This window comes from Macrobrachium nipponense, chromosome 21, assembly GCF_015104395.2.
Source record: "Macrobrachium nipponense isolate FS-2020 chromosome 21, ASM1510439v2, whole genome shotgun sequence".
Classification (NCBI taxonomy): Eukaryota; Metazoa; Arthropoda; class Malacostraca; order Decapoda; family Palaemonidae; genus Macrobrachium; species Macrobrachium nipponense.
The window spans coordinates 69,896,283-69,911,454 of NC_087212.1; the positions used below are offsets into that span (position 1 = coordinate 69,896,283).

At 34.9% G+C, this 15,172-nt stretch overlaps 1 protein-coding gene across 5 annotated transcripts; it reads right to left on the reverse strand.

Annotated features, from left to right (window-relative positions):
- Positions 1-413: 413 nt before the first annotated feature.
- LOC135198145 (broad-complex core protein isoforms 1/2/3/4/5-like) lies at positions 414-14,184 on the reverse strand. 5 transcript variants are annotated; one of them, XM_064225630.1, is made up of 6 exons: positions 13,938-14,184; positions 8,095-8,294; positions 7,559-7,753; positions 4,540-4,671; positions 3,708-3,866; positions 414-1,233 (listed from the first exon to the last, which is right to left on the reverse strand). In XM_064225630.1, the coding sequence occupies exons 2-6, from the start codon at positions 8,284-8,286 to the stop codon at positions 793-795; spliced, it is 1,119 nt and encodes a 372-aa protein (XP_064081700.1). In that variant the 5' UTR covers positions 8,287-8,294; positions 13,938-14,184; the 3' UTR covers positions 414-792. The 5 variants fall into 5 exon arrangements, with proteins under 5 accessions (XP_064081700.1, XP_064081699.1, XP_064081698.1 ...); XM_064225629.1 differs by having other exon boundaries at positions 13,796-14,184; XM_064225628.1 differs by having other exon boundaries at positions 415-1,233; positions 13,699-14,184.
- Between the last annotated feature and the right edge of the window lie 988 nt (positions 14,185-15,172).

Consider the following 15,172-nt stretch of genomic DNA (forward strand, 5'->3'; position numbering starts at 1 on the left):
AGAAATGAATTTCTATCACCAGAAATAAATTCCTCTGATTCTGCGTTGGCCGAGAGGAGAATTGAACTTCGGACCAGACCACCAGATTGGTAGGTAAGCACAAAAACCACCCATCCAACGAGGAACTCATGAGAACTCATGAAATGAGAAATCCTGACACATTACCATAATTCCACATTAGAAACAACCATCAAAATTCCAACTACCACATCTTTGGCATGGTCTGAGTAATAACAAATTCATTTTTTTTTTTTTTTTTAGTACAGAACAACATACCATGAAAGCAATTCATTATTATTAGGAAGACCTCCCTCTCATGTATGTCATGACTCACTAATAAAACCTAGAAAGGAACATATGAAAATAAACATAGCACATTTTCTCAATAATACTGAAAAATAAAAATGCAGCCATGAAACTATCACCCAGAGATATGAGTTCTTAAAATTAATAGGAATTGAATGAAAATGACTATGTAAAGTGATTACTTCCCCTCCTAATGGGTAGCCTATCAGGTGGCTTAAGAAGTAATTAGCACAAGTTATCCATAATTATGTCAAGCAAAGATCTATTTATCTGCGGAGTTCAGAAATGAAAAATATTCTTGCGGAAAGCAGGGATTTTTCAATTAATAAAATCATAAATTTTTTAAATAAGACGGGTTTCTCAAATAAAGTCTAAATTTTTTTTTTTTTTTTTTTTTTTTTTTTTTTTTTCTTCCCCCTTTCTCAGGATTGATCCCTGAGAACCAGCCCGAGAAGAGTCTACTTGAGACTCAGAGGTCTGGAAAAACTAACACCTATTAATAATAATAATAATAATGTACACTAAAGGTTTGTACAGTATGTAGTATATATCATCCAACCCCTTTGCACATGAAGTGGTTATATGGCTATAATTAACCTTTTTATTTACAAAATTTTTTAAAGGAAAGCACTTACAAGATGGACCCTGAGGAAATTCTAAATGAAGACCGGCCGATGACTTTTCTTGAGAATTTCGTTTTTGAAGTAAATGGCGATTTGGCTTCTCTGAAGCAATGTGTTGTGGAAGAAAAACTGAGGGTATACTCATGGAAGATGTTGAACCTCCCCCTGTTCTTGGTGGGACATCTGGTGATTGCTCTAGTAAATTAATTTCTGGAGTTGGTAATGGATTATGATCAGCCTCTTCCCCAAGATCAACACCATCTTCTGGATACTCATCTGGCTCCATTTTTACCTCTAGCATATTCTGTGGAATAATGAGAAATAGCTGCACAGGTATGCTGACTCTTCTTTCTTCTACATACATATAGTCTCATTAAAATTCTGCAAATTACATTACAAACTGGTTTGTGAGGGTGAAAATTCAATTTGATATAGCACAAATTTAATTTACCTGAAAATCCATTACTCCAATGGAAAATGGTTGAGGTAATTTTAATAGCTTCTGTAAAAAAAAATTACTCAATCAAGACTGCAATGATGTTTAAGGAATTCTGAAGTCTTTTTGACTCAATTACAAACTAACAAGTTTGGATATGAAACAACAAAAGAATTTTGCATCAAAATGCCCTTGTGATTAATTATATCAATAACAGTCAATAATGTAATAGGAAGATTATTGGATATATTATCACTATCACCATACAAATACAATCAACACCTAAAATCATCTTTGATTTCTTTACTCTAAACCAGAGGACTGCTGTTGAAATCTGAGGTTTCGAGCATCTACTTATACAAAAGATAGTAAGTAGATGAGTTACCTCATACTAAATAGGAAGACTCCATTCATCTGCATCTCCTGTTGCACTTATTTCTTTAAATTTCTGCTAACTGACTTTTTTAAGGCATTGTAATCTTTGTGCTAGTGTTATTGTTGGGTGGCAATAATGAAACTGAGTGGTTACTTTAATGCAAATCATTCAGTGTTTGCCATCTAAAATCTACCCAGCAATATGAGCCCCCTAAGGAGAGGTTAAGTCACAACAAGTTTCAGTTGTGTAGAAATGTGTAAGCTCACCTGTATCTATGAATCCAATATCTTCATTTGTTATCAGTGACCCTATGAAATACCTTTTTAATAGTCCAAACATCCATCACAAAGGATGTCTGTGAGTTTCTGGTTTACACAACATATTTGTAGTTAGAAATTTTTTACATTGGTTGGGTTTTCCGAAACTCATACACAGCACTGAAGAGCTCTCCACAGCACAGGAAGCAAAACTCCTTCCTTTTAAGTCTTAGACTGCTGTAACAGTCTTCTAGTAGTATAATCTGAATTATTATTATTACTGTTTGTTTGTATGGTGTTTTTACGTTGCATGGAACCAGTGGTTATTCAGCAACGGGAACAACGGTTTTACATGACTTCTGGACCACGTCGAGAGTTAACTTCTATCACCAGAAATACACATCTCTCACACCTCAATGGAATGCCCGATAATCACTGACCACACCAATAAGGCGCTTTTATTATTCAGAAGATGAACCCTTTTCATAAGGAACAAGCCCAAAGGGCCACTGGCTTGAAATTCAAGCTTCCTACCAGAACATACTCTATGGAGTAAATGTTGGTATTTATGCTGGTTCTGAAGGGCTGGCACTACCTCTATAATGCAATAAACACAAAATCAATACAACAGAATTGAATGCAAGTTTCTTAATTCAAAAGTGTTAATAACAAAATAAGCTAATCTACAAAAACTGAAAAATTATCAGTAATGTCACCAAGTGCTGAAACAGGAATCACTCTTCAGCAAAATAATTGTCATAATAATAAAAATAAAAATAACACATTCTAACTTTGCGTATGTAAAATGGCATAAAAATTGCAGTTTTTGGATTATTATAAAAAATATACAAAACAGGAAAAGACTAACTTATTTAAACTTACTGGCAAAAGAAGCAAGCATAACACAAGACTATGGAAAAATGTGAATAAGCCTGCAAGGCATCCATAAGAAGTAATAAAAGCTAAGCTGCTATTAAATCTTTTGCACATAAGCATGATTATAGAAGAAAATATATACATACATACATCTACACAAATAAAAGAGGATAAAATACTTCCCAACAGTCAAAAAAGGAAAACAGACGACTGTTCAAATAGTAAACTCTGAACTTACATATATACATGCTGAAAAGTAATGCACTGGTGTTCAGGTCACAAGGTAAGCACAGGACAAAACTGGGTAAATATGGGATTACTGCAACTGCCAAATGATCAGCCAGCAATTAAAAACAATACAAAATTATACCCCAGGAATAAAAAATCATTCAAAATGTTTATGATGAATATTTTAGCAATATTTTCTGAGGACCAAGATTGCAGATGCTGTTCACACAGCAGATACTAGTTATCACCAATTCTGGCTCTCAAGTTGAAAGTAAGTTTTTTTTTTCTGGGGCATTTCCGGAGATGACTGCAATTGCATATAAGAATTAACATAAAGTAATAGGTGTTTATGAAACAAACACCTACTGTCTAGTATCATCTCCGATTAAAAAAAAATGGTAAATGGATCCTTTACATTAAACATTAATGGAAGTGGAAAGATCAAACAATAAGTATACAGAATTATCTTACAGCAGGCCTACAAATAAACAATAAAAGTTCCTGAAACACTAACTATGATTATGTGAAAACTTGATGGGTGATCACAAACAAGTTATTTTGCAAACATGTTGAAACTTAAAAAAACATAGGGTTCAGAAACTCACTCTTATGTCTCTTTTAGTGTCAGACTGTGCATCAGTGTTTTCCTCTTCTTCGTCTGCTGGCTTTGGTGAATTTCTTAATCTAGCTGGAGAAGATTTTCTGCGTTTTGGTGGAGGTGAAGGGGAGTCGTGTGTCCTAAACCTTGCCTGTACAGTCTGCATCTAAATGGAAAAATATCTTTCAACATTTTCCAGGATATATAAATGTTAAGTATCCTTAACCTAAGCAGAGAATAAGCATGGTACAACTTTTGGCAACCACTGTCCTTGACATTCCTTGTGGCTAAAAATGGACAAGTAAAAACTGCGACCCTTCAGGTGCTAAAGAAAAAAAAAAAAAAAAAAAAAAAAAAAAAATTATTTGAACTCAAGGTCTACCTTCTGACACATACATCACACAGCATCTACTTACACAAATTCAAGTACACACCCGTTTATTCTGCACTTCTTTGTAGCTACTTCCATTATTGTAATAAACACCAAAGGACTCTGCAGCCTGCCATATGAGTTGAGTATTTAGATTTTGTAGTCTGATTAAACTACTTAATAATAATAACCATTATCTTCAGGTTACTTGTCCTGTAGTTGTCCCATTATGAAATGTGCCTCTGTTACACAGAACTTCAGGCATGAAGCCAAAATGGGAATTCTTAATTCATAAATTATATAAAATAGCAACACTGCCTAGACAAACCACCTGTAATAAATACTATAGCTGCATTCTTTTGAACGTACATGGATGCATACAAAATGCTAAAATGATATCCCTCTAAACATCAACTTCAATGAAGTGTACACTATCTCTAAAATACTATTATCCTCAAAATATACTTACAGGCGAATGTTGAACAACAGGTGATGATACTGAACTTGTATTAATAGCTGTGCAAGGTACAGAAAGTGTTGCCGGTAAAGAACCTGCACTGCTACCATTTTCAGATGCCAGTAAATTTGTTGGGTAAGAGTCCTGCAATAATCAAGAACTCCATTACCACATCTTCAAAATATTGTTAGCTAGCACTTATTTCTAAGGTGTATGGCATGAAACATATGGCATGCAATATCATTCTCAAAAGAAAAAAAAAGCATACTGAAAGGCAAGAACTCAAAATATTTTGTTATAATAAGTTTGATGGAAAACTGTAAAGGGACAAAATTCAATAAGTTCGAATAGTTGGCATCTTTTACACAATAGCCATATAGTAAGTCCACACACACTCCAACAAACACTCTACAGAAGATTCTTTTTGTTTTTCAGTGCCACCCAAGTGAGTACATATCTAAGATTCAAACTCTGATGACAGACTGTGTCAATTTTTGTGTTCCTTGAAGCAGCTCATATAAAGAGACATTTGGATCAAACCACTTCTAGTAAACTAATAGTTTTTAAAATTCTGTTTCATTGCACCCATTACCTATTTAAGAGGGCCTGTGGGACCCTATGAACCCAAAAGTTTTCCGAACTACAAAGGATTATGTATCAGGACTAAGACCTTGTTATTAAGGATGTGATGCATTTTCTATGCTGGTCAAACAAGGATGCAATGCTTACCACCCATCAAGGCATTGTGGCTACTACACAAGAATACTCTACCCATGAGGAAAGGATATGGATTATGAGGATGAGACACAAGAATCTGATATACACCCATCTCATCTCTGGGACTGTTAAAACCCATCCTGACACTAATACAAGCCCTAAAGGATAAATATCATGAGATTTGTGACTCAAGTTTCATAAATAAAAAATACACAAATGTTGAAGGAAACCTCCAAGAAGCAATGTTTGAGACAACTTAAATCCATTTTTTCCCCAATGATTACAATGCTATGCTAAGCCTAAAAGGATAACCCTTGAAGTCAACCCCACAACTAGAGTGAAACAGCTATATGTATTCTGCACCCAAAAAATCATCAGATTCCGTATCTTACAAGAGGCTTGGAGGGATTAGTGTCTGTTCCGCCATCAACACCAAGTTATCTGTATCTGACAGTTTCCAAGAGGCTCCTTTTGTGTAACCTACACACCTTCCACTATTAGGATAAACTATGTAAGGATTCTCAGGACTCAGGTCTGATTATTAATAGATCAGCATTCATTTCAAATTATTCCAATGCACCTGTCAGTCTTTTTTCTAGTTTCCATCATGGTAGAGTAATATCACTAGCTTAACAAGGCTTTACAGTACCCTTTGGTTTTGTAATGCCTATCTAATTGCCTGCCTTGTTACCATGTCAAATATCTTCTCAAGCTCCACAATTATGTGATATATCTCTTCCTCTTCATGTGGTACTTTTTCCATAATTACCCCCTTACAAAGACTACTATTTTTAATTTCTCTAACAAGGAGACCATTTTCTCAGTCTTTTCTCGAGTGTTTCTTAAATAATTTCATATATTCTGGTAAACTCATCAATAACTAGCTCTCCTGATGTTTTCCTTATGGTGATATTTATTCCTCTAAGTCCTTGGGTATTTCAATTATTTATTTTCTTAAGGACCTACTTAACCTTGTAAGATGTTACTTCTCTGTTGATCTTTCCATCATGCCAATGGACACCTGTTCACATTTATTTCTCTGTTGATCCTTCCATCATGCCAATGGACACCAGTTCACATTTATTTTCATCCATCCAGAAGACTCACAATATTGCTTCAGTCATTCTACCTTCTTTCTTTTTTTTTCTTTTTTCAATTTCATAATTTTCATTTATATACTTCCCCATTCATAGCTCTTCCATCTTTCTCAAGCCATTTTGCTATGCTAAATATTTTCTTATTTCTTGTTTTGCTGTTGGATTCATTTTCCCTCCCTCCCTTCAGCTTAATGCATGAAGTGGTCAATTGTACACTGGTCATTCCAAGACTCTGGATGACCCTGGATGCTCCTTGCTGGCCACTAGCCACATTCTTTGCTCTTCCCTCCTGTATTTAGCCTCCCTTATACATCTCTACCTTTGTCAAAGCTTGAAGTTCTTCTTTCTTTTCTCTTCAGTTGTTCTTTGCACATCATTCAACCACATCCCATGTGTCCCTTCCCCAGTCTTGCTTTCCTCAACTACCTTTGTACAGCTTCATTTCATTACTTCTCACCTCCTCTATTCCCTAATGTCACATTGCATTTTTCTTTGTATGCCTTTTTCAGCAGTTTCTATTGAACACTTCTTGATAAGTGAGAAGTTTCAGCAAGGGTAAGATACTTATCTGAGTAAAGTGGATGAAATGTGCACAACCAAGCACCATGGCATAATGAAAAGACCTAAATGAAAAAATAAAGATACATAATTTGGAAGCTATGACAAGATGCTGATTGCTTACAAAAGGATACCTTGCTAGGTGAAGGGTTTTCTTTTCTGCATCTTATCTAGAACATGTACAAGGAGCTGCTGACTGCAGGACTAGCAAATGTAAACTAATCTGGTTGCTTTAAAGTACCAGTATTTTTCTGATCCATATTGAAAATATGTGGGAGAAGGGAGTTTGCAATTCCTTAAATGTCACTAATCATACATTACTGACTTAACTCATTAAAGTATCCACCACTTTTAAACCGTGTCAGCATTTGTAGGGGTATACACTCCATTTGTAGTGACTAACCTATGGTACTCTAGATATCATAGGCAGATACTGAAAAAAAATTGATATTTGCAGAGTGGATAGGAACTTAACCTCACTGATAAAAATGGTCCACTTCACAACATGAATGTTCTAGTATATAGCTGTAGAAGCAATTCTGTATTATAAAGTGTTTTTGCAATTCTACATTATAAAGTGTTTTTGGAAAATGTTTCTCAATTGGGTGCATTATTATTATGATTATTATTATTTTTTTTTAAAGAAAGGTAATTACTACCTTATCCATATGTGTCCAAGCTGTTTGTGCATCTGTCAATCCACGTACTTGGAGAACTTCAGCAAGCTTCATAAATGTGTGGAGGCGTGTCTGTGACACATTTACTTGGCCTTCGTACATGAATGCTAACACAGCTTCTAAATCTTCAATAGGCACTTCACGGAGAATAATGACTGGGTGCTGACAAGGATTATTCTGTAAAAGCAAAGTTCTATATACTATAGGTATACAGTAATTAAATTCATGATACTATATGAGAAGTGTTTAAAGAAATAAATGAGAGAGAGAGAGAGAATTTCCTGGTATTTACATTAAAGTAGTATTCAATAAACTACAAAATGTATAATTAGATTCATATTACTCTGTGAGAAGAGTGCTTCAGTAAATGTATGTGTGAGAGAGTGAGGAAGTTCAAGAAAATATTACATGCATGCTCTTAAAATGTCACTAAACACCATTATAAACTTTTGCAACCTCCTAAAGTACAAAATTATGAGAAATTTCATCAATCTCAATAAACATGGAAGTATGTTTACCCTTAAAATATCTCTAAAATAAGGACTGCAAGCAGACAAAACCAGTTTGTGAGCCTTCAACTGCATTCCATCTGCTGCTAAAGTAACATCCACAAAATCTCCTCCCTCATGCAGTGAGTGAAGGGCTGCTGTCATTGTAGTTCCAAAGTTATTCCATCGCAAGCAAAACTGCATGTCACTGCCACCCATCATGTAATGTCCTGTAATGAAAATAGTCTACATTGTGGAGAGATAGATATATAAAAAAAGATTATTTCAAATACTCCACTATGAAAATTTAGGTAATTAACAAATATCAAATGATAATCCTCAAACTTGAAATGAACAACCAGATTGGCTTGCTACAAGATTTGTGAATTTCAAACCCTTACTTTCAGTTTATTCCTCTCTTTTTTTATGAACAATACTGGAATTTTCTTCAAAAGGAAATAAAAAGGAATTTGCCAATTACATATTACTAACAAATGTAATAAACAAATAAGGATATGGCAAAATCTCTTGATACCATGGGAAATTCTACAGCAACATTCTTTAAGGCTCAAAATTGTTTTATCTTCCATTTAATTATCTACAACCTTTGTACTCCCCATCTAATTTCTTGCCTTAGGATTTTTTTTAAACAACTTTATTTCAGCACAATTTCAAACAAATTTCTTCAACATTTCTTCCTGCAACCCCCCCCCCCCCCCCCCCCCCCCACCACCCCCCCCCCCACCATTCCTTCATTATATGATCTGACAATCTTATGCCTCTCCTCATTATTTTTCTGAAATGTATTGCCATTTCTTCTGTATATTTCTGCTGCATGCTCAGATCTACCTACAGCTTCATTCAAATCTCTTTATACTATAACAATATTCAGAAATTTATTATAATAATTGATACAAAAAAAACAACTTTTCATACCAATGCCACTTTGACTACTTACTTGACAAAATGTGTACCTAATCAGTGATGCAAGTATGGAAAAGTGAATGATGTTTCAATATTCAAATATTCATTCATCATTCCCCTTGACTTTTTTCTTCAAGTGCCAAAGTTTAATAATCATATCTTCTATAATATTCTTCTAGTACAGCATTTGTTCATAATCTTTTATTACATTCACTGTTCAAATCTTTTTATTCTTTGAAAGAGAAAGCAGGATTATTGTTAATTTGACTTACAACAGTGTTCATGCACAGCAGGATTCACATGTAATCAAATTCATACGACATGAGATAAACTATATAATACGCAAAATTCCTGACGAAAAATTATTTAGTAAACGAAAATTTTGAGGATTAAGCACTTGAATATTATTAACAGGTTCATGGTGGCACTTCTTGGATTGAATGAAAAGGGAAATAAATGTCTGATACATCCGCTCCCTTCTTTACTTGAAAAAAAACTTGGCTTGCTGCTTCCACTACGCCAAATGAGAAGATTGTGAAAGATTTATGGCTAAGATTATTTAGGTAGAGTTCAAAGAAAAACTCAAAGAAAACCCAAGGGTGTATGACAAAATCTAGGCTATCATCATCTATCATCATAAATAAACTAACCAAGAAACTACCATTTGCATTCAATTTCAATTGTACGTTTGTTTTAAAAAATCCTTAACCATGAAATTATTATTAAAAATCTTAAATTTCTCATCAAATTCCATAATAATAAGCCTGGTAGGATAAAATGCCATATCATCTGACCATAAATTCATAAAGTAACACCTCAACTTTTCAGAACAGCTAAACTAACTTACCTGTTAAGTTATGGTAATTTTTTTTTTCAATTAAAATGAATGGTGGAATAAGTAGCCTATAAAGTTTGGTAAAACTTTAGATTATTCCCATGGCCTCACTCACCCCAGTTGGCAATCCTAATATTTAAACTGCTATTTCTTTGTATTTATGATATTTACAGTCTTGTTTATGTTGTTACAAACATCCCCATAGGGCTGGTATCAAACAAAGTGACCATTCTGCATTTAAACTAATAGATAACAAAGCCGAGGGGGGGTATACATTCGTATCCGGTCTGAACTCCAATTCTACGAGGGCTAATACCTACTAATTTCACTGTATTTAGTACTAGCTTCAGGGTAAATCTATATGATAACTCCCCGTCAGCTATTTCTTTGTTAATTACAGTTTCCGAATAGGGTAAAAAATCATGGACGATCCACCATCATCACGCTGGACGGGTCTTATTCACTCGATATTTAATTGGTGAACCAAGAATACAATTACAACTCTAAGCATACCATTCAAAAGATTGAAGTTTCGTCAATATAATGTGATATATGAAAGCCCCATACGAACTAAAATAAGCATGTGACGCTCTTCGTAACATATGTTTTCAAGGCAGTTTTGAAATCCAATATGGCAGCTATCGTGTGGATGGACACATCTTTCCCAGCCTTCCCAGCACTCATTTGAACAATGTTAGCGTATATATGTAACGTTTATTGATCTTACTCAAGATTGGAGTTGTAATCAGCACAATAAAACAACATTTTGTTGCCTATATTACTGAAAGTATGAAACTTGTTATTCCCGGGGTCATGGTTTGAACTGAATTCATTTTTACCTTGTAATCGGTGAGTTGTATCCTTACTGGCATCACAACTGAAACTCAACAGTGCTTATTTGATTGTTATTATACACATTTTGGTCTTAATTCACTCCACATTGCACTTGAACCACGTTGCTGTTCCTGGTTCCTAAGCGTGCACGCCACAAGCACAGTTACGTGAAGCAGACGACGATGCTGCAAAGTTTTATTCCCTTAATTGTTTACTTTACTCATTATTTAGTTCAACTTTACTTTGTTATTACAAAATGTTTATTTAATTCATGTCTATTACCCCTTTTTTGCAACCAAATTACCCCGAAAAATTACAGATATTTCTAAAGTAGATACAATCCAATGTTTCTAACCTTGTTGTACATCTGGCTGCTGAAAACCATAGCGGAGCAGACTACGGATAAGTGGATTATGTTTTTTTTTGCTAGCACTTTTCTTTGATTTAAGTCTATACAAGTATTTTGATTTTTTTTTAATAACTGTATGCCAGAAATAAATGTAACATTTAATGTTTGCATGCTAAGAATGGCAAAATCATCGTTGCCTCATTAGTGGAGCTTCACACATATGCCGATGCATTATTATAAACTGTTTCCATGAATTCTAGTTGTCATATTAATGAAATAATGATAAAATTGCTTTAATATTTATGTATATATACTTTCAATACATAGGCTGAATTCACCAATTTCCACGTTTTGTGTAAGTCTTATACCCAGTTTGGAGGGTGAAAACATACCAATTGGCAACACAGAGAGAGAGAGAGAGAGAGAGAGAGAGAGAGAGAGAGAGAGAAAGGAAGGCGAAGGAAGGAAGGACAGGGGTGGCGGTGTAGGGGGGGGAGAGGGTAGGTGGAGCTTTTAACGCGTGTTCGTATCCATTTCTGGACAATGGAGTTTTTGTCTCTTGGTACAAGGACAAGTGTCGTTATTCTTTACGATTAGTGATTCACGATACCCTTATAAATTACGGCACTGGGTGTAATGCACTATAGCAAAATCTCGTTCTGATATGAGTGTTCGTTACAGAAATATTGCCAAAAAACGTGCTTGCACTGTCTCTGAAACCCATAGTAGGTATGCTGCTTAGTTGTCAATCAAGTTTTTTATAATAAAGTATTTTTTACAAGCTAGCTATTGTATAAATTTTTATTTTTCTTTATCAAAACATATGCCCCTCAATGCTAACTTTCCTCTTTTAACGACTTTCTGGTCATTGCAAATTCGGCCCCATTAATTTATTATGGAGCGAAAACAGACAAGAGGCCCAGGGACCGAAAGCGATTGCATCACACTACGGCGGTAATCCGGCAGTAAAACATCTTCATATATCCAAAAAGTAAATAATAAAGATATATATGCGCATTACAATTATAACAATTACATGAATAGCTGATAACAATCTGCATGAATAACTGGTATACTGTTCTGCAAAAAAGTTGAGTAAAGCAATTCATCTACAATAGGTACAAAAGTCAAGATGTCCTGGCGTCATAATACAGGAATTAAAAAAATGTTCTAATTCCGAAAAATAATTACTTAAATTTGAGTCAGAATCGAGTTACTTTTTCAATAACGAATATTTTCAAATTAATCATCATAAATATGTAAAATATTGATGTTTTACTATTTATTTAAAAAATGATCTAGTGCACGCTTCGTCGTCTTCTTCTACCAAAACAGTTGTTTACTTAAAAACATCGTGGTTAGGGACCGTGTTCCGATTGTTGTGATGAAAGTGCCCCAGCATCTGTGGGTACAGTGGTGTGCGGATTTATCACAGGAAATGGGAAGTTTGTTGACACAAGTGACTCCGTAAACATCGAGAGGGCGTCAATCTTCTAAAATAGTGAAGCGTAAGTAAAAATTTTGAAAGGGTTTTGGTGAGATTTGCACTGCTTTGGACACCCATTTCACTACCCTCTGTTTAATGCTTTAAATTTGGCCTTAATTTCTAACTATGGAGAAAATACTTACTTCGAAAGGAGAGTTGAGGTCTTTAGCTCTGTTTCTCACCAACAAGAAGTCGCGACTGATGCCCATCTCCGGTGTCAGGACGCATTATAAGTACTTTTTCAAAAGGTGGCATGCTATGAACGTCGTTGAGTTGATCCAGGCCATGCAGTGTTTTACCCTAGTACTTGGGTTGCTTATTAAGAATTTACCATTATTTTTGGGGGGTCATTTGTAATTACATAATTATAAATGACTCCCAAGGGCTAGTACTAAACATGTTGAAATACATTGGATGCCCCAATCCCTAGGACCCTAGAGGCTTTCATATTCCCAGGACAGTTCCTTGCAGTCTGTGCGGAGTTACGGACTAGAATTACTCTCGCCCCTGTGGGGATCAAATATATTTTGCTGTGTTTAGTAGTAATCCCTGGGGGATCAAATATCCCTAAGTGCATTTCAAAAAAATTGAAACTGAAAGAAATTCTCAATTATTTACATACCCTATATTTCACTTTTTTGTTGTATTAATACTAGTTAGCAAGAATTGTGTAGAACTTTTTTTTTATTAGTACCTACCTACCTAATTTATGAAGATTTGAAAGATAGGCTTATACTAAAAAATAGAGTTGGGATATTCAGACCAGAAAAAAACATTATCCAAAGGGGGCCAGTAGCAGTCTTCAGTTTCACCTAAAGTTTATCTTGGACTACAAATCATACAAAATCACTGGTACCTATCTGTGAGATAGGTAGCCTAGATAGGCCAAGAGCTCGAAAGTTCCCATAGAGCTAAAGTGAGGGGCTACTGTAGGCCTACACCAAGTCAGGTATGAAACCAAAACCCTGTCTTGGCAGCTTTAAACTGCATCACATGGTTAAACTGCAATGGAAAATTATATTCTTGAGCCAAATTTACGCCTAAACTAAACTAGTAGTACTAAACAAGTCACTGTCATGTGTGCCAATAGGCTAGGTAGCTACCTAGGATAGCTACGTTGTCTTATACAGCACCAGGTAAGCGATGAACAACATGCCACTTGAACTCATTTAGTCTAGCTTCATATACAATAACCATAATATTCACCATTAACAATGATAATTAGCCTAAGACTCTCAAAGACCCTCCAACACAAGTGGCGTCGAGGACGAGGTGGGAGGTTGGACTCACTTTGTTTACAGACCTTGACGGACACCTCCTCCCTTTTCTGCAGACACGCCCTTCCCGTACTCCGCCCACAGTCTTACCACCCACACAAGGCAGTGACATCCATTTCATGAGCCTTAGCTTCCAATATCGTGTTGCCTTTTGCACTTACCACTCACTCAAATTCCATAAAATGTGTCATTCACAAGCTATCCGAACTCAGAGATGTGTTTACACAAAAAAATACATCACCATGTGTTCGGATGGAGTGATTTGTCCTTTCTTATCCTGAACGCTTTTTGGTGTCAGTTATTCGATTAAGTTAATTGAGGTATGTGATTTGGTAACATATTAATCTATTAATCTATGATATTTTCGTAAGCATTTCGTTAAATTCGTTCTGTATTTCATATTTCACGTAATACAAAGTCAAGAGCGAAGACGAAGTTCTAATCATACGATCGGGTCGCTATCAACAGATGGCAGAAAACTTATGTGAACAAATGAATGCAGGAGAGCGGTGGCTGCATTGGCCTCTAACAAAGCAATTGCATGTTATTTTCTATTGTACAAACAAGGTAGAAAAAATGCACATGAAAAAAATGTGTTACAGATAATGATTTTTCAGAGTTTGGCTGATATAAACATCCGCGTCATTAATGAATATACTGTGGAAAAAACGGAAGATGAACCACTGGACAAGAGCAGCGTAAATAAATATATTTATGACAATAAAATGTAAAACGTAGTTTCTAGGCAAGAATTTAAATTGCTTCAGTGTACGGAAGAAAACAAGAAAGTGGGCAAAATATGTAGCAATACCATACTACCATTGTAAGAGTAAACTAAAATAATATAATTTCTTGCTATTAGCTGATGAATCATTCAGCACTGACATAAAGAACAGTTCATTGTTAAATCTTTGTTATGGTCAGCTAATTAGGTTACTAACTACTTCCTCTTTGTATTGCGTATCGTGTAACTTGTCAAATTTTCACTATCACAACACTTACATAACAAGAGTATCCTTTCTGCTGGAAAATCTTAATAACCTTAAACAGTCAACACTTAATACCATGTTAACATAACCACGTAGAATAATAATAAATAATATTAGTAACCTTGTATTCACCAATTAAAATTTGTATTTTTCTAGTGTACACCGACGCATCCATGATTTGTATTAGTGGCCACTCTAATTCCACATACAAACTTTTGCAGTTTCTCGAATTTACCCTACAGTATGTTCATAATCTTATCTTTCTATCTCATACAGCCGATATATATATATATATATATATAATATATATAATATATATATATATATATATATATATATATATAGATATATATAGGGGTATATATGGGTGTATGAATACTACCACCGAAGGCGTAGGTCCTGCTTGTCGTAAAA

Bases quoted from the DNA above. Each gene is read 5' to 3' on its own strand.
- LOC135198145 (XM_064225630.1), bottom strand. From the start codon at position 8,286: ATGATGGGTGGCAGTGACATGCAGTTTTGCTTGCGATGGAATAACTTT. The intron at 4,672-7,558 runs GTAGTAATTACC...TGATTATTGCAG, and splicing joins CTTGGACACATATGGATAAG to GACTCTTACCCAACAAATTT. The intron at 1,234-3,707 runs GTGAGTTTCTGA...ATTATTCCACAG, and splicing joins ACACTAAAAGAGACATAAGA to AATATGCTAGAGGTAAAAAT.